Source organism: Triticum aestivum, chromosome 1D (genome assembly GCF_018294505.1).
Source record: "Triticum aestivum cultivar Chinese Spring chromosome 1D, IWGSC CS RefSeq v2.1, whole genome shotgun sequence".
In the NCBI taxonomy this organism is placed as follows: domain Eukaryota; kingdom Viridiplantae; phylum Streptophyta; class Magnoliopsida; order Poales; family Poaceae; genus Triticum; species Triticum aestivum.
This window is the reverse complement of record NC_057796.1, coordinates 185,821,241-185,844,600: the sequence shown is the minus strand read 5'-3', so window position 1 is coordinate 185,844,600 and position 23,360 is coordinate 185,821,241. Positions and strand designations below refer to the sequence as shown.

Below are 23,360 nucleotides of genomic sequence, written 5' to 3'. Positions count from 1 at the left end.
CACGCGCATGGTTTGAGATGGCTTCTGCGTCATTTGGGGCAACGGGTAGAGAAAAATAACGCACGTCAGGCGTCGAGCGCGAGATCAAAACGAGTCGGTCACAAACCTGACGGGAGCGCAACATCTCTTGCTTGCAGTGACAGGGAGATCCATGTCCCACCCGCAAAAGAAATAAAGGGAGATCCATGTCCCACAAGGCAGAGCGATGGCATCCACTCGTCTTCACAACTCCGAACTATCTGCCCCATCGGTCATGGTGAGCGACCGCAGAAGCATCCCGTAGAACGAGATGCGTTAAGCAAATGCAAGGCCCACACAGGAGCAAAGCCCAGTAAAAACTTGACTGGCTGACAACAGGGCCCCTGCCCCCATGCGCCACCTGTCAGAGGTAATATCGAGCAGATTGGCCGCAACCTACAACTCCCACGGCCCAAGCACTCTCTCTCTCTCTTTCCCTCTCACCCTCGCCTCCGCTCCCCCATTTCCGAAGTACTCGCGAGCCAGCGGCCTCCAGCTCACCACCGTTTCCGCCGCGCGCAGATCCGCCCAATCCGTGCAGCCTCAGGCCACCGCTCTGGTACGGATGCCGCTTACCCTTGCTCCTTACCTTGCTGGCGTGTCCCTCCTGGATCGAGCGTCAGCCGCCGCCCTCCAGCATCCCTAATCCGGTTCGACCAAATTCGGTGTAATTTGGCGAGGCGTCGGCCCCAATCGTTGGAGTTTGCTCGTGGTTCGTGGCGGGCTGGTGTCTGGGTCGCCGTTGGTTGGCCGAGGATGCTGGCGGAGGGGGTAGTTCTAGGGCTAGGATTTGGTGCGGTGGTGTGAGGCGATGGCGGACGGGGGAAAGATGAAGGGCGTGGAGGGAAGCGGCGAGGGTACCGGGCATGGTGAAGATATGGACGAGGAGGCGCAGGAGGAGCTGGAGCTCGCACTGTCTCTGGGGCGCCGGGGTTGGCATCTGCCGCCAGTGCCGGTGCCGCCGCCGGCACCCGCCTTGAGATGGTCGATGGTCTTCCCGGCATGGGACCCTGACGCTGCCGGGAGTTCGCGTGCTGCTGAGAGCGTTTGGGATTCACCTCCTGTCCCGCCACTCAGGTTCCGTGACATGTGGCGAGGTGGTGGCGCAGACGCTGATGCAGGAGGCGCTCGCGAGGCTGAGGAGCACAACAATGTCGAGGAAGAGGAAGGGAGTGAGGATGGAGATCGGGACCTGCAGAATAAACGTCCTAAAGTGGGTGCTTTTGGCGAGTAAGTTGCTACTCTTTCTATTGCATTGCAGCCTTGCAGCTGTGTGGATTCTTAACAAATTTGTTTGGTGGATTTTTTGTTGCTACTAGTTCTGTTTGCAGGCAAGGATTGTCACTTGATGTCATTTTCATGTAGTTTGCTTTAGCATAGCCACCCTGGAAAATCAGGGAGTGTGGTAGAGAGAATTTAATATTTTGTACTTGTCACTAGAAATGCTGAGATGGGTAACAAATATCTTTGCTTGCAGCGGATAGAGTGTCCCCCTATGGTTTTCTTGGCACATATATCCTTCTGTAGAGCTAACACTATTTAATTTACTGCGTTGAAGGGACTATCTCTGAGATGATCTGTGAGAAACTCTAGAATTAATCTTGCATACAGCAACTCGTATTAACCACGCAACATTCTTCTTCCATAATTCATTTTTTCCTAATCATGTTTCATCCAGTAGTTACTTGCCTCTATGCATCGCTAGCCCATTTCTTTGTGTGCTGCGTCCTTGCAAGATCTTTTGTATTCTCTCTGACTACGCACAGTACTAGGGCAGATCAAGTTGATGAACCTAAACAACAACAACAACAAAGCCTTTAGTCCCAAACAAGTTGGGGTAGGCTAGAGGTGAAACCCATAAGATCTCGCGACCAACTCATGGCTAATATATGAAAAATATTTTCTTGATATTTCAAGTACATTTTCTTATTTATACATGTATTGTCTAGGTTTATTCCTGAGGGGGAAGAAAACTATAAAAAACATGGAGTTACAAGCACAATTTTTTATCTCATATTTGACCTTTATTTGTAGGTTTTCTAGCACTACATAACTGACAAATAAGAAATATATCTTTTCGGTACTGACATTTTCTTTAACCATAGGAAACACCAATTTCTTTTTATGTGGTAATTGAAAATTGGGATTAATTAAGAGACAGTAATTATAATAAGAAGGCAATAAGTATAGGAGTGATGGAGGGGGGGGGGACTCTAATCACACTGGATGGAGAAATATGGAATTGAGCTAAAGATTTTGGACAACTCAGATTGAAAGTATCCCATCCACTTGTGCTTTATAGTGCTTTATATTTATATTATAATTCGAATGATATGATACAGTGTGGTAATTGAAAATTGGGATTAATTAAAAGACATCAATTATAATAATGAGACAATAAGTATAGGAGTGATTGGTGGGGGGGGGGGTTCCTAATCACACTTGATGGGCAAATATAGAATTAAGGTAAAGATTTTGGACGACTCAGATTGAAAGTATATCCACTCATGTTTTATAGTTCGTATGATATGATGTATAGGTTTTTTAATTTGTAATGCATATTTTTTCTGATATCTTGATTATTCCAAATAGTATCCCCTACATGTTTCGCATAGTGTTGTGGTTTAGGGTTTCCTTCTGTAAGACATTAGACTAACAAGGAAAATGACCACCTTAGATTCTCCTGAGTGTTGATGATATCGTATTTGAAGATAGGACTGCATCAGTTGATTATTTTTGCTTTAGTCTGCCTTTTACTGCTGCTGTGATGGTTATAGGTGTATTAATGTGGTTACTACTTGTGTTTAACTAGAAATTTTGATTGAATAGTTAGTTATTTCGCTTCATTTCTATCTGCTGGGTTGCATTCGATGCACAGCAGATGGGTGTCATCATACAGCTATTTTGTGGACACCTTTTAATTCTGTCTTACATCCCTGGGAAGTTGCTTAGATTGTTGTTGGAGTCTAGTGGGCTTACCAAAAAATTGTTCAACCTGTTAATCCGTTATGCAAATTTGTTAATTATGGTTCTCTTGATTAGTAATCCTTGTGTACTTATATTTTTTCAGAGAAAGCTCTGGTGTTAATGCATCCTTCTTTGGATATGAAGCACCACATTTGCATGCTTTTGCTGAACATGACCATTTGAAGCTGTCACATGGTCCAGAAAATGAATTGGATTTTGGTTTGTCGCTTATCTCAAATGATGGTGGGAATGATATTCCAAGGGAGACCAACAGTCATGGTGTCTGTGATGTAGAAAGATCAGGTGGAACAAATGCAGAAGATCTTGAAATAAGAATGGACCTATCTGATGATCTCTTGCACCTGGTGTGCCTCTATGTTTCTTTAATTGTTCTCCGTATCCACATATTGCTACCGCTTCATTCAACTTTGACTAAGTTTTTTGAATGTGCCATTACAGATATTCTCCTTCTTATGCCAGAAGGATTTATGTAGAGCAGGGGCTGCCTGCAAACAGTGGCAGTCTGCTAGTATGCATGAGGATTTCTGGAAATATTTGAAGTTTGAGAACACCAGAATATCTCTGCAGAACTGTATGCTATTTGCTTTGCTCTGTCGTTTTCATTTATTTATTGAATGCATGCGGCCTGAATACAATTGACATGTGCATACTCTATGTAATAACTTCTGTTTGAAATACATTTGAATAATGTGTGCATTGAGACATCCATATGTATGTGAAGTAAGGAGGTGGTAATATGTAATCCATGCTAGTGATGACTTACTTATCTACTGCCATTGCAATGAGCCATTAGTGGCATGCAAAGAAAGGCAATGATAACAATTGCCCAATTATTTAGGGTTTTCGGTTTAGTTGCATTGCCTGGCCTTTAACCTAATTAATAATGCCCCCGCAAAAAAAAACCTAATTAATAATGGCAAGATCGAATTGCGTCCCACAAGATTTTTTCAGATTAGATTGCATTCTGTCGTTTAGCTGAGGTTGTTAGGACCTACCTCTATATAAGTTTGAGGCAACCCATTGACATTAATTTATATAGATGAAACAAATAATCTGCAGCAACTGTAATCACTCCTAATTTCGTCTTCTATGGTGAAGTCACATTATCACTCTCTTTTCAGCCTTCGGACGAGTGTTGAGATGTTCTGATTGGATGTATAGTTGTGCACCAGTGTCATGGTTTAGCTAAGAATTGATCGTCTGGGTATCATTCTCATTATTTTCCTTTATTATATTCTGACCTCTGTTCGATTGTATGAATCAATGAATGTAGCTTCATTCATTGATATCATTGCAAATAATTTTCCTGTCTAGGGGATGGGGTGGGGGTGGAGGGAGGCGAAATAACATGAAGTTTCAAACAAATAATCAAGAGAACAAACATGGTTTGACTCCTGGGAGCACATGTTTGTTTGAAATTATTTGCAAATTTATTGGATAGAAGTCTGTTGTTTCTTGTTTGAAACTTGTTGACTATAATTTTATATATTTTACCATAAATGCTTAATTGCTCTACTAAGCCGTTCAGCTAAACTGCCCATCCTTCTTATTGTGAAAGCTACAGGTTGCAACTAGTAGTTTAAAAGTGTTCATTTAAGATGTTCTTTGTGATCCCACTGAATTACCTTGTGTTGCTTACCTGGTTTATCATTATGTTGCTTTTGCAGTTGTTAATATTTGCCACCGTTATCAGAATGTGACAAATCTCAATTTGTCTGGTGTCTTAAGTGCAGAAAGCCTAGTGATTGAAGCAATAACATTCTTAAGGTTTTTCACCAGTCATTTTCTTTCTTCGCTGCTGTAATGATCTTCCCCCTTCTCTCTTTTTCTAATTGGGTGGTTTTCAGGCATCTTAAGACCTTGATAATGGGCAAGGGACAACTGGGAGAAACATTTTTTCAGGCTTTGGCTGAATGCCCATTGTTAAATACTTTAACAGTCAGTGATGCATCCCTTGGTAGTGGCATTCAAGAGGTAACTGTTAATCATGATGGATTGCATGAACTTCAAATTGTGAAGTGTCGTGCACTCAGAGTATCTATCAGGTAATAGCTATTTGTGCAGTTAGTTCTCCTGTGTAATTAGGTTTGCATGTTTTCTTAACTAATGTATGCTCTTTTACCATCCAGATGCCACCAACTTCGAATACTGTCTCTGAGGAGAACTGGCATGGCTCATGTATCACTCAATTGTCCTCAGTTGCTTGAATTGGATTTTCAGTCCTGCCATAAGCTTTCTGACACTGCAATTCGTCAAGCAGCGACAGCCTGTCCACTGTTAGCGTCACTAGATATGTCATCCTGCTCGTGTGTTACTGATGAGACATTGCGTGAGATAGCTAATGCATGTCAAAATCTTTCTGTTCTTGATGCATCTAACTGCCCCAACATTTCTTTCGAGGTTCGTTACCCTATGACTTTGATTTATGCCTGTTAGATCATCCTTACCACTATTTACTGCATATATCATACATGTCTGACACATGTTCTCTTTGTTTGTTTCCATTGAAGTCGGTAAAGCTTCCAATGTTGGTAGACTTGAGACTATCAAGTTGTGAGGGAATCACATCTGCTTCAATGGGTGCAGTATGTTTTAGTCGTATACTTGAGGTAGTGATTCAGTCTCCCTTTGGTTATTGCTATGTGTATGATTTTTCTTGATATCTAATGGGATTTTTTCCCCAATCATTCCAGGCGTTGCAACTTGATAATTGTAGCCTGTTGACATCTGTGTCTTTGGATCTGCCACATCTCAAGAATATTAGTCTTGTACACCTCCGCAAGTGAGTGGGATGGCTTTTCATTATACTAGATGATACCCCGCGCATTGCTGCGGGAATTGGTTGCAATACATTTTAGTAAGATTCGGTTGTCTGGAATATGGATTTGAAAATGAAAATTGAAAATACATATGATTTTTTGTATTTTGATGTACAGAATATAAGTAGCATTTTTCATGCATGTTGAAAAAATAGAAGTGGTGGAATTAATGAGGTGACATGTGTGCATGTTGAGCGAGAATATAATAGCATTTCCCATGCATGTTGGGAGAAATATAAGTAGTGTGGTGATGAGGTGCCATGTGCGGTGAGGTGGCATGTGTGCATGTTGATAGAAATTGAAGTAGTGGGGTTCAACTATTTAGGTATATAGGATTTGTTCGTTGTCAATGTTTTCTTACAGTTTTTCTCCCTGTTCAATATATGATTGTATTACCTGCCATGTTAGGTTTGCTGATTTAAATCTGCGAAGCCCTGTGCTTTCTTACATAAAAGTTTCCAGATGCTCAGCACTTCGTTGTGTTACCATAACATCAAATGCTCTTAAGGTTAGTTCATTTTTTGCATGCATTGCAGTTTTATGATATGTTTACTAATTTAAATGAATGTTCTTTTAAATTACGGAGTGCTGAATTTGTGACTATCTGCAGAAACTGGTGCTTCAAAAACAAGAGAGCCTATGTAATTTATCATTGCAATGCCACAATTTAATTGATGTTGATCTTAGTGATTGCGAGTCATTGACAAATGAGATCTGCAAAGTTCTCAGTGACGGAGGGGGTTGCCCCATGCTCAGGTCATTAATTCTTGATAATTGTGAGGTATGATGTATGCACAGGCAACTTACGTTCTGGCCATCTATAAATCAACACATGGAACGTCACCACCTCTCTGCTAGAATAATTTCTTAATTAAGTATGTAGCATTTTAATAGATACGATGTGACATTATTCCATTCCATCAAGTAGTGTCATTTGCTGGCAGCCTGTGTATTCTTGTTGATAAATTTTCCTCATCTCAGAGTTTGAGTGTCGTGGAACTGAATAATAGTTCTTTGGTTAATCTCTCACTTGCTGGTTGCCGTTCCATGACATTCCTGAAACTTGCATGCCCAAAGCTTCAAGTGGTGATTCTTGATGGTTGTGATCATCTTGAAAGAGCATCATTTTGCCCGGTGAGTTTTTTTGTTTGTTCTGCTTTTGAGATGTAGCACAGTTTTTTGGAGCTATGCCTGAATTGTTTTGCTGGTATGAACCCTGAGTTTGTATAGAAAATATCTCAAAATTTACATCAGTCAAATCAACCATATGTCCTTCGTAGGATGTACAATTGTGATAGTTCATAGTAACTTAAGAGGTGAATGAACCACCACCAACTCTATATGCGTATTCATTCACTCCCCCTCCTCCAAAAAATAGGTAGTACTTGCACTCATACCATCTGCCTGATATGTAGGCATTAGAATGGTGTGTCAAAAGGATATGTAGTTCTAAGAAGCACTGATATGGGGATTAGACATGGGGATGTGGGATACAACATCATAAAAAGATCCGGTCACAAGGAAAGTTTTGTAGTAAAAAATTCCAGAAACAACCTCATGGGACACAGCAAGCATAAATAATTAATTGAGTATGCAGCATGTATACAACAACAACAACAAAGCATTTAGTCCCAAACGAGTTGGGGTAGGCTAGAGCTGAAACCCATAAGATCTCACAACCAACTCATGGTTCTGGCGCATGGATGGGCTTCCAGTCATCCCTTTCCATGGCTAGTTCTTTGTTGATATTCTAGTCCTTCAGATCTCTCTTTACGGATTCCTCACATGTCAAGTTTGGTCTACCCCGACCTCTCTTGACATTATCAACACGTTTTAGCCGTCCGTTATGCACTGGAGGCTTGCGCTGAATATTCTCAAACCATCTCAGACGATGTTGGACAAGCTTCTCTTCAATCGGTGCTACCCCAACTCTATCCCGTATATCATCTTTCAGGACCGATCCTTCCTTGTGCGGCTACACATCCATCTCAACATGCACGTCTCCGTACACCTAGCTGTTGAACATGTCGCCTTTTTGTCGGCCAACACTCAGCGCCATACAACATTGCGGGTCGAATTGCCGTCCTATAGAACCCGCCTTTTAGCTTTTGTGGCACTCTTGGCACAGAGAACGCCAGAAGCTTGGCGCCACTTCAATCATCTGTCTTTGATTCGATGGCTCACATCTTCATCGATATCACCATCCTTCTATAGCATTGACCCCAAATATTGGAAAGTGTCCTTCTGAGGTACTACCTGCCCATCAAAGCTAACCTCCTCTTCGTGCCTAGTAGTACTGAAACCGCACCGCATGTACTCGGGATTAGTTCTACTAATCCTAAAATCTTTTGATTCCAAAGTTTGACATTATCAACACGTTTTAGCCGTCCGTTATGCACTGGAGGCTTGCGCTGAATATTCTCAAACCATCTCAGACGATGTTGGACAAGCTTCTCTTCAATCGGTGCTACCCCAACTCTATCCCGTATATCATCTTTCAGGACCGATCCTTCCTTGTGCGGCTACACATCCATCTCAACATGCACGTCTCCGTACACCTAGCTGTTGAACATGTCGCCTTTTTGTCGGCCAACACTCAGCGCCATACAACATTGCGGGTCGAATTGCCGTCCTATAGAACCCGCCTTTTAGCTTTTGTGGCACTCTTGGCACAGAGAACGCCAGAAGCTTGGCGCCACTTCTATAGCATTGACCCCAAATATTGGAAAGTGTCCTTCTGAGGTACTACCTGCCCATCAAAGCTAACCTCCTCTTCGTGCCTAGTAGTACTGAAACCGCACCGCATGTACTCGGGATTAGTTCTACTAATCCTAAAATCTTTTGATTCCAAAGTTTGTCTCCATAGCATCAACTTCCTATTAACCTCCATCCGACCATCATCGATTAGCACCACATCATCCGCAAAGGGCATACACCACTTGTATATCCCTTGTGCTCATCCATCACCAAAGCAAAACAATAAGGGCTTAAAGCTGACCCTTGGTGCATTCCTATTTTAATCGGAAAGTCATCAGTGTTGCCATCACTTGTTCGAACACTTGTCACAACATTATCGTACATGTCCTTGATGAGGGTAATGTACTTTGTTGGGACCGTGTTTCTCCAAGGCCCACCACATGACATTCTGTGTCATCTCATCGTAGGCCTGTCAATGAACACCATATCCAGGTCCTTCTTTTGCTCCATGTATCTCTCCATAAGTTGACGTACCAAGAAAGTGGCTTCCATGGTCGACCTTCAGGCATGAAACCAAACTAATTTTTGGTCATGCTTGTCATTCTTAAGCGGTGCTCAATGACTCTCTCCCATAGCTTCATTGTATGGCTCATCAGCTTAATTCCACGGTAATTTGTACAATTTTGAACACTCCCCTTGTTCTTGAAGATTGGTACTAATATACTCCGCCTCCATTCTTCTGGTATCTTATTTGCCTGAGATTGAAAAGCTAAGTTAACCATACTATCGCTGTCTCTGAGGCCTCTCCACACCTCAATGGGGATACAATCAGGGCCCATCGCTTTGCCTCCTTTCATCCTTTTTAAAGCCTCCCTGACCTCAAACTCCTGGATTCGCCATACAAAATGCCTGCTAGTATCATCAAAGGAGTCGTCCAGTTCAATGGTAGAGCTCTCATTCTCTCCATTGAACAGCTTGTGGAAGTACTACTGTCATCTATGCTTAATTTCCTCGTCCTAAGAGCTGACCTGCTTCGTCCTTGATGCATTTGACTTGGTCAACATCCCTCGTATTCCTGTCTCGGATCTTGGCCATCTTATAGTTGCCCCTTTTGCCTTCCTTCGTGTCTAAGCTCTCGTAGATTTCCTCATACGCCCGACCCCTTGCTTCACTCATAGCTTGCTTGCGGCCTTCTTTGCCACCTTGCACTTCTATGTTTTCTGCACTCCTATCCAGGTGAAGGCGTCTGAAACAATCTTTCTTCTCCTTAATAGCCTTCTGGATATCATCGTTCCACCATCAGGTATCTTTAGCTTCACTTCTACTTCCCTTGGACACTCCAAACTCCTCTGAAGCCACCTTACGAATGCAAGTCGCCATCTTCATCCACGTATTGTCTGCATCACGTCCTTCCTCCCAAGGGCCCTCCTTAATGACCCTCTTCTTGAAAGCCTGAGCTACCTTCCCCTTGAGTTTCCACCACTTCGTTCTAGTGACTTTGGCGTGCTTATCCCGCTGGACTCGAATCCGAAAGCGGAAGTCAGCCACCACAAGCGTATGCTGAGGGACAACACTCTCCAGGTATCACCTTACAATCTAGGCAAGCATGCCTGTCTTCTCTTCTCGAGAGGATGAAATCTGTCTTCTCTTCTCGAGAGGATGAAATCAATCTGGCTAGAGTGTTGACAACTACAAGTCATTAGATTCGATTCTCTTTTTAAAGAGGGTGTTAGCTACGATGATGTCGTAGGCTAGAGCGAAGCTTAAGGCATCTTCTCCATGATTCTTGATGCCATAGCCAAAGCCCCCATGCACCCCTTCAAAACCTGTGTTAGATGTACCCACACGGCCATTGAGGTCTCCTATGAAGAGCTTCTCGCCAATAGGTACACTCCTAACCATGTCCTCCAGGCCTTCCCAGAACTCTCTCTTGGTGTTCTCATTGTGGCCTACTTGCGGGGCATACACGCTGATAACATTGAGAACTAAGTCCCCTACCAGCTTGACCAGGATAAACCGGTCCCCATGCCTCTTGATGTCTACTACTCCATACTTGAGGCTCTTGTTGATCAAGATGACTACTCCATTTCTGTTTGCAGTTGTCCCCGTGTACCACAGCTTGAAAAACTGACAGCGGTGGTATAAATATGCAGCATGTATAAAGCTAAAATATAATTTGAAGACATGAGATCAAACTATTGCCTGTTAGTTGTCTGGCTCTCCTTTTCATTGATAAATGAACCTTAATTCCTCATCCATGGTCTTTGCCTCTTTGGAGCTTGCAAAATATTCCTACATCATGTTCTCAACGCCAACATTGCCATCTGCCGGTAGATACTAGCTACCGCTGGCTATACCATTCCCTTAAGTCTCTAGCAATTGCATCAGCACCGCAGCAATGATAGCAACTCAGCAAAGAAGAAAACCAGCTAGAAAGCAGCAAGCCAGCATTGGCAGCAGCACAAGAGGGAGGGGGCAGGGGAGAGATTAGGATGTGAGGGGGGTAACGAGTAGAGGTGGCAGCATGGTCGCTGGGGGACGGCGGGACACTGGGGCAATGAGTGATGGCTGGCTGCCTGGCAGGATACCTTTTAGCCTAGGATTAGCTTCGTACTGGTCCTTGCCTGATCTGAATGTATCCCATGTGCATCCCAGCCATATTTCTTATTCTGCTTAATAATTTCCAATAAAAAGCGGGATACTTGGGGATGCGCATGACGAGGACACTACCTCCATGTCACCGTATTGGAGCTTCAGAGTTGCAGTTATTATTATTATTGAGCTTATACTTTTATTTGTCAGTTTAACCTTGTGAGGAGCTTGCAGAGGCTGTTTGGACACTGCCCCATCTCGGTGTATTGGTGCTTTAGATGCACAGTTGTTTTGCTGAGCTTATAATTTTATTTGCCTGTTTACCCTTGTGAGGAACCTTGCAGAGGCTGTTTGATTTGTTATTTCGCTACATAGGCGGGTGGTTACTGATGCTTCAGAGGGTGGTTTTAGCCATATTTGTGAAACATTGTAGACAATTGGAAAAAACGAAATTCTCTTTTTAACTATTACTCCCTCTGTAAACTAATGTAAGAGCGTTTAGATCACTAAAGTAGTGATCTAAACACTTATATTAGTTTACGGAGGGAGTACCTAGATAAATAAATATATCTCTATGTTCTGATGCTTACTTCTTTTCTAGGTTGGTCTTGAATCCCTAAACCTTGGAATTTGTCCAAAGTTGAGTGTTCTACGCATAGAGGCCCCAAATATGTCTATATTGGAGCTGAAGGGCTGTGGTGTCCTTTCTGAGGCTTCAATTAATTGTCCTTGCTTGATATCTTTAGATGCCTCTTTCTGCAGGTTGTACCGTGCTTCTGAATCTCTCCTGTTCATTTTCTAATCTAAAGCAAACTGCTAAACATTATTTGCTGGTATTAATGGTTTCTGTACTATTTTGTGTTCAGACAGTTTATGGATGATTCGCTGTCCCAAACAGCAGAAGCATGCCCTCTTATTGAACATCTTATATTGTCTTCATGTTTATCCATTGACGTCCGTGGATTGTCTTCTCTGCATTGCCTTCAGAAGCTGGCCTTGCTTGACCTATCATATACATTTTTGATGAACTTGAAGCCGGTTTTTGACAGTTGTCTGCAGTTGAAGGTACCTGATTTGGGTTTCTTTTTTAAATATTTTGTTGTTGTAAATCTTGTCATGCAGCATATGGCAAATGCAAAATCTTATTGAACTGGACTTGCTAATGTTATACACACGGCAATTGACACCATTCTTTGTAATACTTATATATTAAGACATCACACCATATGCCATATGTTCATTCTTTCGTTGATATGTTGTTATATTGTACATTAAGAAATTGTTCCCATCTATGTGGTACCATAGGGAAGATGGTGTGATGAGTATATTCTCTGCAACATTTATTAGTAGGAGCAGTCATGGCAATTCATTTCTATTCTATCTTCTTGTGAACTGGTCCAGCATTTAGGGTTTTCTAATATGTGATGCTGTTACCATAATGTTACATGGAGGAGTAGATATGTAATATGTCATGGTAAAATGAAATTACTCTGTTCTTACCGTATCTGTTTTTTTTGGGGTGGGGGGCAGGTCTTGAAACTTTCAGCTTGCAAGTATCTCAGTGATTCATCTTTGGAACCACTCTACAGAGAGGGTGCTCTACCGATGCTCGTTGAGCTAGATCTGTCCTACTCGTCCATTGGGCAGACTGCAATAGAAGAGCTTCTCGCGTGCTGTACAAATTTGGTTAATGTGAACCTAAACGGATGTACGAACTTGCATGAATTGGTATGTGGATCAGACTATTGCCGGTCCGGTGACATGCCAATTGATGCTTTCCCCCCTGATTCTGCACCAGACAAGACCAAAGAGATCAGGGAGAGTTCGGATTGTCAGCTTGAAGTTCTCAGTTGTACTGGCTGTCCAAATATTAAGAAAGTTGTTATTCCTTCAACGGCCAACTATCTGAATTTGTCTAAGATCAACCTTAATTTGTCTGCAAACTTGAAGGAAGTAGATTTGAAGTGCTCCAATCTTTACAATTTAAATTTGAGGTAATGCTAATGTTAATTTTTGTACTGTCCTAAGTTTGTCTTTTCAATATCTTTTGCTCTTACACTTTGTACTATTCTACTTGCTTTTTTTTGCAGCAATTGTAACTCACTGGAGATTCTGAAGCTTGATTGCCCAAGATTGGCTAACCTCCAACTTTTGGTACTGTTCTTAATGCAACTCTCACCTGAACCCATTGTGAGCATGCATGATCTCTTAGTGTATAGGAAATTCAGGGATAAATTTAATGCTGCTTCTGTTGATTATATTGATGGTGTTTGTTCTAATTCTTGAAAGCATGATTATACCAAGTTATCTGTTATTCTTCATTTTTACTGATTCTTTTCGATGATCGCCTTTTAGCCTTTATGTTGTAAGGTGTAAATGGTTTTACTGTTAAATTCAGAGTATGAGTTTGCAGTAACAAAAAAAGCATCTAATTTATCTACCTTTTACAATAATTAACAGACCTGTAGCAATTATCCTCTGGTGACATGAATGAGGAGGGCTTGATACTTATCTACACTTGCTAATTCCTTGCAGCTGATGCTATCATTATTAGTCATCTTACCCAGGATGTGAATGTATCTACAACTTAAACGTAGCATTTATGTATGTTGTATCTCAAACTGTGCTAAGTAATGATTAACCTCTCCTTTCTTCCTCGGCCAAATACTCAAAATTTGTAAATGGACCTCGTAGGCTTAGACAAGCTTCTGTCTAAACAAACTATTTATATGGCGCGAAACTTTGAAATATTGATAATTGTAACAGATAGGCTAGACATGTCATGTATGTGCTTCATCTAGTATTATTACATATACTTTATTCTTCCAATATGACTTGTAGGCATGCACAATGTTGCAAGAGGATGAACTGAAATCTGCACTATCCTTTTGCGGTGCATTGGAGATCCTCAATGTGCACTCTTGTCCACAAGTAAGCTTTAATATTTGCTGTGCACTACTAGTCTAATCATGTGTATAAATTTCCTTGTTCTAAGTAGCCCCTTTTATTTCTCAACAGATAAACACGCTGGATTTTGGCAGGCTACAGGCTGTTTGCCCAACTCTTAAGCGCATCCAGAGCAGCCCCATCGCATAGTATGAAGGATTCTGGTCTTCTTAATGGACTCGAGTAAATAGTCCAGATTTGAAACAGAAAAGGCCATGTCGTACTCTTGTACATATGCAGCACCGCCAATATATTGTATGGCTGCATGTATTAGGGAGCCAGGGCTGACATGAAACCTGTTCTTCCAATCGATTTCTTGTGTTGAATCTAGTTGAAACATGGAAACCGCACTTCCTAGTTTGTATTTGCTTTTGAGGTGCAGTGATGGAGTAAGCAGATCTGTATTTATATGAATGAATAACCATCTTGTTTGGATCGTCGATGTTGTATGCTTCATTGATGACATGGGGTGCTAAGTTTGACTGAAATTACACCAGGTTCTATGGTTCTCTCATAAGGTGCAGTGATTCTGCGGTCTTTATTAATCTGTCTCAACTGTGACGATGCAACTGAGACGTTTCCATCTGCCGGCTGCTGATGCTGTGAACTCTTGGTAAAAAACCTGGTGTACTTGATCCAAGAGCATTCGTTGGGTCACTTGTATCCTTGAAAATTGAGTAACTAATAAATGCTGTTGTGTAAAAAAAAGGGGCTTTCTTTAAGAGTACCCAAAGGTTACCCTGATTTTGTAGAAGGCAAAAAAGAATTTGCAAGACCTGCGTAGAGCGCTGATAGCTGATATTAACGCAGGTCACCCCACCCCACCCCCCCCCCCCCCCACCCTCTTTTTTTTTTGAAGGGAAGGCCTTCATGGCTATCTTTATTAATCATCAAACAATGCTTAATAATGCTTACATTGTCCCTAATGATTTTGCAATAAACTCTGGGGGTGCATCAATCCATAGAGAAGGTTTGTTTGCACGCCCCCACTCAGCTAGCTCATGAGCAACTACAATGGACTCTATTACAATGATCAATAGTAACCTTCCCAAAATCTCTCAAAATCTCTCTACAATCATTTTTTACTGGAGCCGCCACCATAGAATATCCCTCGTTAAGGCGTATAGTTATCCATCCTCACCATGGTATTGTTAATTACCAAACTTTGGACAAGATTCATGCCTTCAAGCAATGCTGCCGGTTTCGCTGCTACAACGTCAGCCACATGCTCAATGCGAGAAGTGGAAGCTGCGTTGTTATCCCGAACTACAGTTCCACATGAACCCGAATGAAATTCCTCACTAAAAGAAGCGTCAACATTTAGCACTTGCTGCGAGCGGGCCAAGAATTCCTTTCAGGTGTTTGAGTTGTTTTCCAGGCTGCTCGAGTGAAATTCAAAGCCAAGGTGTGAATCGCCGGCGCTGATCTCTAAGGTGTTTTCACGGTCTCCCCACACACATGTTGTCTCCTCTGCCACCAAATAAACCAGCTAGCTGTAGCCTGTAGCTATCAGTTCTGGGAGTTCAACCAGGCCATTGTACGCCTGCTGTGATGAGCGATCACACATGAGGAATTCCAACACCCTAGGTCCCCCACGATTAACCAGGGATCCACCCGAAATGATATGCCAGATCCCTAATGCAGTCCATACCGTCCGAGCTCGAGAGCAAGTGAAGAGTGCATGCTTGATATCCTCTGCTCCCTCTGCGCAAACTGGACACTATGATACATTGCTGATATGACGATTAGCCAGAACACATAAATAAGGGATTGTATTGTGTAGACATCTCCATAGGAAAATTTTAATTTTCCCCGGAAGCTCCAAACTCCAAATTTTCTTCCATACCGGATGTGGCCACCTTGTCGATTTTCATCAGTGGTTCGGCCATATGTGTCTTCCCATTGCCTATAGTTGGCTGATCTAACAGAAAATACTCCATTCTTTGTGAGATTCCATGCAACATAGTCCTCTGTTGATTGATGATGCAAAGGGATTTGCAATACACGTTCTGCATCAATATGCCAAAGGGTATCCCGAACTAGTTTCTCGTCCCACTCACCCATAGCAGGATCAATGAGATCAATAACTCTTGACAAGACTTGGTTACCCCTCACAGTTACTACTTTCCTTGACGAACTGCTTGGGATTCAACAATTTGTCCATATGTCTATCTTAGCACCATCTCCTACTCTCCATATGCAACCTTTCTTAAACGTTTGGATTCCTGCCCAAATGCTTCTCCATACATATGATGATCCTTCCTTCAGCACACAGTTAAGTATATCTCCGTTTGCATAATATCTAGCTCCTAACACTCGGGCACATAGTCAATCATTATGTTCAATCAATCTCCATCACTGTTTCGCTAGTAATGCCAAGTTGAAACTGTGAACATCACAAAAACCCATACCTCCATGTTCCTTCGAAACACATATCTTCCATCATGCAAACCAATGCATTCTTTTCTTTTAGCTAGCAAAAGGGCATGTGTGATGCAAATGGTCACGAGTGATAATATTTATCCATCTTGAACGTTCCATGAAGAGTTACAACAGACGACCATGATACTCCCGTAGGATAGGCTCACATTTGGTTCATGTATGCGGATGGCATGTATAATGATAATATTTATCCATCTTGAATGTTCCTGTGAAGAATTACAAGACATGACCATGATACACCCGTAGGATAAGCTGACATTTAGTTCATGTATGCGGATGTATGTATCATAGTGTGTGCGACCAACAACAACCAACAACACAATGATGTTGGACAAATGAATAGATGGGTGAGAGTAATTGATAAATTTCTTACCGAGTGCGACGTAGGTTTGTGGTGGTCAGTGTAGATTGAATAGTGAAATTCATCTTCTAGGATGCACATTTTGGGATGTTCTCCTTATCTATGTTGTCTTGATGGCACAAGAGTCCATGCGTTGCAACGAGTACAAAAGATACAAATATATGCTTAGACATCTTACCACTAAAGCAATTTCATAGGTAGTTATATTGAAAGTAGTCAAAAGTATCAAGAGCCATTCTTTCAAATATAATCCATTCTCAGGTAGAAAGTGACAGACATCTTATATTGCAATTGTTCTTGCCTATAATGTTTTTGCCTCACTTGTCATGAACTATTGCCACGTGTCACTATGAACCACTAGAACCTTGCTGATGTAGGGTGGAACCCTAGTTGGTGATCTTCTTCACACTTGGAGGTGGGAAAGGGAAAAATTAAGAGGAAAACACAAAGAGAGGAACACTCAAGACAAAATCCAAGGTCACGCGTCCGCTAAATCCACATACACATAAAAGATTCAAGATCCAAATCCAACAATAGGAAAGTAAAATGGGTAGATAGTTCTTCCAATCTCTAGAAGAGAGGGGCCTTGAATCCTCTAGGGATCTTCTCACATGGAGGCCTTGATATCCATGGGAGAGGTAGCTAAGGAGCAAAGCTCTCTAGTTCATCTCATATGCTTTGCTACACCTTAAAAGAGAGGAGGGGGTCGTCTATTTATAGCCTAGGGCAGAATAGGGAGGTAAGTGGAGAGATACAAGGTCACATGGCCGATTTGCGCGCAGGGAAGGCCAGATGTCCGGTTGGGTACGTGGTTGATTTGGGCATTGTTTGGACGATCCGGGTAGTCACCCGGATGGTCTGGTAGGGTCGCTACTACAGTCGTCAGGTTAGATGTCCCAGACGTCGTTCAAACGTCCGGACATCATCCAGATGATCTGGGTGGGGTCCCGGATGATCTGGCTTTGCGGAGAGTCTTCGGGGGCATTTGGGTGCTCTAACCGGATCATCCGGACGAGGAGCCAGATCGTCCGGGTAAGTGCAAACTTGTCCATTTTCCTCTTCTTCTTCACGTTCGTCTTCCGCCATCGCTTGGCCTTGGTCCTTAGCTTCTCCATGGCTAGTTCCTTGGTACCTGAGCACGTAAAGTGACTTCATTTGAGGTAGTAGCCATGTCTCATGTGATCCAAAGGGAAGTTCAACAAGGAGAGAGTTAACCTTGGTTTTGATAGCTCTTGCACGAGCTCTTGTCATCGGTCCACTTGGTGTCTTGAGTGATGATGGCATGCCCATGGGGATGACCATAGGGTCTTCCACATCATATCCCCCCTAGGGAATATTCACTCTCGGATCAGTAACCTCATCACCATGGAAGGGAGATAGGTCCTTGACGTTGAAGATGTCGCTCATGTTGTCCTTGTCTCGTGGTAGGTCGATCTTGTGGGCATTGTCATTATAGCGTGCCAACACTTTGAATGGTCCATCGGCTCAAGGTAGTAGCTTGGACTTGCGCTCGATGGGGAATCGTTCCTTGTAAAGGTGTAGCTACACAAGGTCGCCGGTGTTGAACACCATGGGATGCTTGTTGGTGTTGATGTTGGAGGCGAGGCGTTGTGAGTCTTGCATCTTCGTGCATCTTCCTGAGGTAACTTGCTCTTGCGCTCGCGTCCATGCCGGTTCTTGTAAGTGCATCTAGTACCACCCCTAGTTGGTTTTGGAGTATTGACGACAAACTTGGTTGAGGGACTAATGTGTTTGTGAGATTCACAGGAGAACACTGGTAGAAGTCCCTATTGATTCAGTTTACCCATCAAAGATAAACCCTAAAAATGTACGAAAAGATTGAAGATATTGGTGATTCGCGAAGATATTCGCGTCAAAGATAATGATGCGTGAAGACATTCTCTTGAAGACAATGGAGTGCGAAGACATAGTTTCTTTCGTAGTTTCATTTTCTTCTTTCCTGAGTCATAGGAACCACCAACTGTTAAGTGGGTCTAGGTGAACAAAGTCAGAAAACTGACGTGATGCTCAACCCAAATCTTATATCTTCAAGTGAAGACAATGGCACAAAATCTTATCCTAAGTTGGATGAGTCAGCTTTGCTTGTAGCCCAAGCCAAGCTGCCACGTGTGTTTGAAATTTGACCGTTGGACACGTGTCAGTTGTCCATTGACCCAGGGTCATTTTGGACAAATCATGTCGGGTTGCCCCTTGGCTATAAATATCCACCCCCTTCCACCATAAATTGGTGGCTGCTCAGAGTTAGTGCACGGCTTTTGTCGTTTGAGAGCAACCCACCTCCGAAGCCTTTCAGAGAGAATGCGCATCACTGAAGTCTTTCTGTTCCGTGTGATCCAAAGACTTATTACACTTGAAGATTGTGATCTTCGAGTCGGTTAGGCGTCGCATTCTGAGCATCCAAGAGTCACTATGGATTGCCGGTGAATGAAGTCTATGAAGGCTTGGAATTCTACCTTGAAGACTTACCTGAGTGATTGGGCGAGGACTAAGTGACCTTAGCTCAAGGGGAATAAGGTGAAGACGTGGTCTTCTGAGTTCAACTCAGCCTCCCTAACCAGACACACAATTGTCACAGCAACTGAAACTAGTCTACCAAATCATTGTCTTTGTCAAGCAACTAGTTCTATCACTTCAACCCTAGTTACTGTTTAGCTTCGCGAAGTCATTGCTTGCCTGCTCTGGTTGAATTCATTGTATGAAGGCATTCACCCCTGATTGCATATTTGGCTTCATAACGCCTTCCTATTCCGATCTGCTCTACCTAGCTGCTACTTGTCTTCGTGCTTTCTCTGTACTGTACCTTATCCATTGCATGGCTAGTGTAGTTTATCTTCCGTTGTATTTTGTTTAGTTCCCCGTTTACCATGTTCGTCTTCGAATACCTTGTTGTTTTGAAGACTTTCATAAAAATCGCCTATTCACCCCCCTCTAGTCGATAACTAGCACTTTCAATTGGTATCAGAGCAAGGTGCTCCCTTATTCTGTGTGATTCAATTTAACCACCTGGAGTTTTAGCTATGTCGACTACAGGGATAATCAAGGTCTCTGCTGTGTGCCCCGTCTCCGATGGCACTGATTACCCTTACTGGAAGAATAAGATGCACATGCATCTTGAAGCCATTGACAATGACCTCTGGTACGTTGTCAAGACTAGTGTTCCCAAAGTCGGTGAAGGTGTCACCGCTGCTGATGTCAAGAGGTTCACGCAACTGGACTTGACTTCCAAGAACATCATCTATGGTCATCTGACCAAAGGGCAGTATGGCCGTGTGAGTGCATTGGAATCTGCAAAGCTAATCTGGGACTAACTGTTCAAGGTCAACGAAGGCGTCTCAACTCAGAGAGACTCAAGAATCGATGTTCTTCGCAATCTCTTCAACTGCTTGAAGAGGCTTAACAATGAAAATTTCCAACTCACCTTCAACCATCTTACTGATATCACAAATGAGCTTCATGCACTTGGCGCCACTGAGATCACTAAGCATGAAGTCGCGAAGAAGCTATTGAGATTACTTGACAGCTCATTTGACACCCTCACTGATGATCCAAGAACGACCCAATTTCAAGGATCTTGACCTGTTTGATATAATTGAGAGGCTCAACACACATGAATTCCAGCTATCTAAGAAGAGAGATATCTATGTCCCTAACTATGGTCGATCCCGTGCTTTGAAGGCAAAGGTTGTTTCCTCATCTGAAGACTCTGACTGCAGTTCTGATGATTCTGAAGACTTAGGAAAAGAGCTTGCAATGCTTGTGAGAAAATTCCAAAAGTTCTCCAAGAAGAATCGCTTCGAGAAGTCTTCAAAATCCATCTCCAAGAATGCTGAGGTTTCCACTCTTGACTACAAGAAGAGACCTTGCCACAAATGCAAGAAGCCATGCCATTACATATCTGAATTTCCTCAATGGGAAAAGGAATACAAGAAAAAGAAGAAGAAGAATGAATATGACTCTGACAAAAAGAAGAAGAAGAAGAAATCCTCAAAGTCTTCTTCAAAGTCTTCATATCACAAGAAGAGCTCATCTGGATAGGCTCGTGCTTTTATCGACAAGGAAATGGATTCAGAGGAGGAGTCTGCTTCTGAGGAGGCGGAGGTGGAGTACGATTCAGGCATTGCAAGCCTGGCTCTAGCTTTGGCAGTCGTCGCCAAGTCCATCTTTAGCACTGAAGACAATGGTCACGTCGCCGACGCTGAAGCCAATGATGACGACGACTCTGCTCCTACCTACTATTTCATGGCAAGAGGCGCAAAGGTAAACTCGCGCGACGCCTATTTTCAAACCTCCAGTGAAGATGACTCTGAATGTGAATCAAACCCAACTATAAAACTCTTGCTGCAACTTAGCAACAAACTGCTATGGAAAAGATTTAGAAACTGTTATACAAAAGCGATGACTTGTTGGACGAGGAAATGAATCGAACTCAATCCTTAATCGAGGACATAAAAAATCTTCGAGTTAAGTATGAGGAACTAGAAAGTCGTCATGAAACCCTCTTAGCTGATCATGAGAAGCTTTCCTATGATTATCTTCAAAGGAAGCAAGATCTAGAAAAGCTGAGAGCGTCTCATGATGTCTTGAAAAAGAAAACGACTTACTACTCGCTCAACAGATCAGTTCCGCTCAGGAAGAATTTGTGCCACCTTGCTGGAAATGTCTTGATCGTGATAATGTTATCTTTACCGCTGAATGTTCAAATGCTTCTGAAATTCCAATATCTCTTCAACTGTTGATGTGGCAACTAACCCCTCTCTTGAGGATGCCACTACTATTGCTGATGAGAATGCCAGGTTGAAGACATTACTTGAAACAGGCATGTACAAAAGCCTCAAAGGGCATCAAACTCTATGTGATGTCCTCAATGTTAGACTTCGTATTGTAGCCCCACTATGTAATCCATACCGTATTGGTATAGGACTTGTATGTCATCATTATATATATGTGATAGGCCACGCCATAGAGGGTTGAGCCAGTTCCCCCAAAACCTACGTTTTACATGGTATCAAGCCTAACCTAGGTCCTACATCCCACCCGCCGCCGCCGCCGCCGCGCCAAAAACCCTAAACCCTAGGGCCGGCGCCGCCGGCGCCATGACCACTTCCACTTCGGGCGCCACCAGCTCGGGGTCCATCCCCGCGTCGCTTGCCGCCCTCCTCAACCTCCCACCTTGCCCCTGGCTCCGTCGGTGCCCCAGTTCTTCGGCACCACCGCTGTGGGCTCCATGTTCTCAGCTCCAATCCCGCCGCCGTCGCCTGCAACCTCTGTAGCCACGACGGCGATCCTGCCCGCGGCGCCACCCGCGGCCTCTTCCTCGTCACTTGCCGTCCTCCCGGCAGCCTCGAGGGAGGTTCTGACCGTGGTGCCACCCGCGGCCTCGCTCACGACCCTGCCTGCGGCTGCGATCCTGCCCCTGCCCGCGGCGCCACCCGCGGAATCGGTCGCAGCCGTGGCTCCTGTTGCGGCTCCGCCGCCCACCGTCCCTGCTGCTGGCGCCATCACGCCCACCGGGCCGTTCCACTTCGACAACTTGATCGCCTTCAGACTCACGCGGGACAACTACTTGTTCTGGCGCGCCAAGGTCCTATCACTGCTACGCAGCCGGCCTCTCCTAGGGTTTGTTGATGGTTCGCTACCGTGTCCTCCGCAGGTCATCCCTACCGTCCACGGCCCGGCCATCAACCCAGAACACCGTATGTGGGTGCAACAGGACCAGGCGATCCTCTCTGCCATCCAGGGTTCCCTCGGCGATGGGGTCGCTGGCCTCTGTCTCTTCGCCGCCACCTCCATGGACGCCTAGACGACCCTGGAGCACGCCTTTGCCCAGGTCTCTACCTCCCGCTCGATGGCCCTTCACAGCAAGCTCGCCGACATCAAGAAGCTGGACTCCTCCGCCACGACCTACTTCAACAAGATGAAGGTGCTGGCGGACACGCTCACCTCTATTGGTCGGCCGCTTAGCGACGAGGTGTTCGCCAACTTCGTCATCAAAGGCCTCGACGCCGAGTACGACAATCTAGCCGAGGCCGTTCACAATGCCAAGCCAGCGATGCCTCCTCACGAGCTCTACTCACGCATCCTCTTCACCGAGCAACGCGTCGAGGCTCGTCGCTCCTCCGCTACCATCACCGCCCAGCCGGCGGCCTTCCGGGCTTCTCGCGGCCAGCGCCCCCCATCACCTGGCAAGGCCGCCCCGCCCCCTGCATCGACCCTGGGTGGGGGCCCTAACACTAGGGTGGTGTGCCAGCTATGTGGTCGTGAACGCCATGTCGCCTCCAAGTGTCACCGCCGCTTTCAGAGGAGCTTCCTTGGCATCGGCAACGACGGCAAGGGTAACGAGCGCCAGTTTGCCATGGCAGACTTTGGTCCCCCCCTCCCGCCGCCCCGGCTGCCCACATCGCTGCTGCTCCGGCTACCCACATCGCCGCCAAGGGCAAGGACCCGCGCGTCGAGCATGGATACACACCACCCTACCC

The 23,360-nt window shown here is 44.1% G+C and overlaps 1 protein-coding gene across 1 annotated transcript; it reads left to right on the top strand.

Annotated features, from left to right (window-relative positions):
* The first annotated feature begins 442 nt into the window (after positions 1-442).
* Positions 443-14,574, top strand: LOC123180899 (F-box/LRR-repeat protein 15). Its single transcript, XM_044593086.1, has 17 exons — positions 443-1,248; positions 3,089-3,350; positions 3,445-3,577; positions 4,674-4,773; positions 4,854-5,051; positions 5,136-5,406; positions 5,517-5,615; positions 5,700-5,788; positions 6,234-6,333; positions 6,436-6,606; positions 6,807-6,959; positions 11,716-11,876; positions 11,981-12,179; positions 12,645-13,108; positions 13,205-13,268; positions 13,956-14,045; positions 14,133-14,574. The coding sequence occupies exons 1-17, from the start codon at positions 830-832 to the stop codon at positions 14,208-14,210; spliced, it is 3,051 nt and encodes a 1,016-aa protein (XP_044449021.1). The 5' UTR covers positions 443-829; the 3' UTR covers positions 14,211-14,574.
* The last annotated feature ends 8,786 nt before the right edge of the window (positions 14,575-23,360 follow it).

Coding starts and splice junctions, on each gene's coding strand:
- LOC123180899 (XM_044593086.1), top strand. CDS start 830: ATGGCGGACGGGGGAAAGATGAAGGGCGTGGAGGGAAGCGGCGAGGGT. Junction 5,052..5,135: donor GCACTCAGAGTATCTATCAG/GTAATAGCTATT, acceptor TTTACCATCCAG/ATGCCACCAACTTCGAATAC. Junction 13,269..13,955: donor TGGCTAACCTCCAACTTTTG/GTACTGTTCTTA, acceptor TATGACTTGTAG/GCATGCACAATGTTGCAAGA.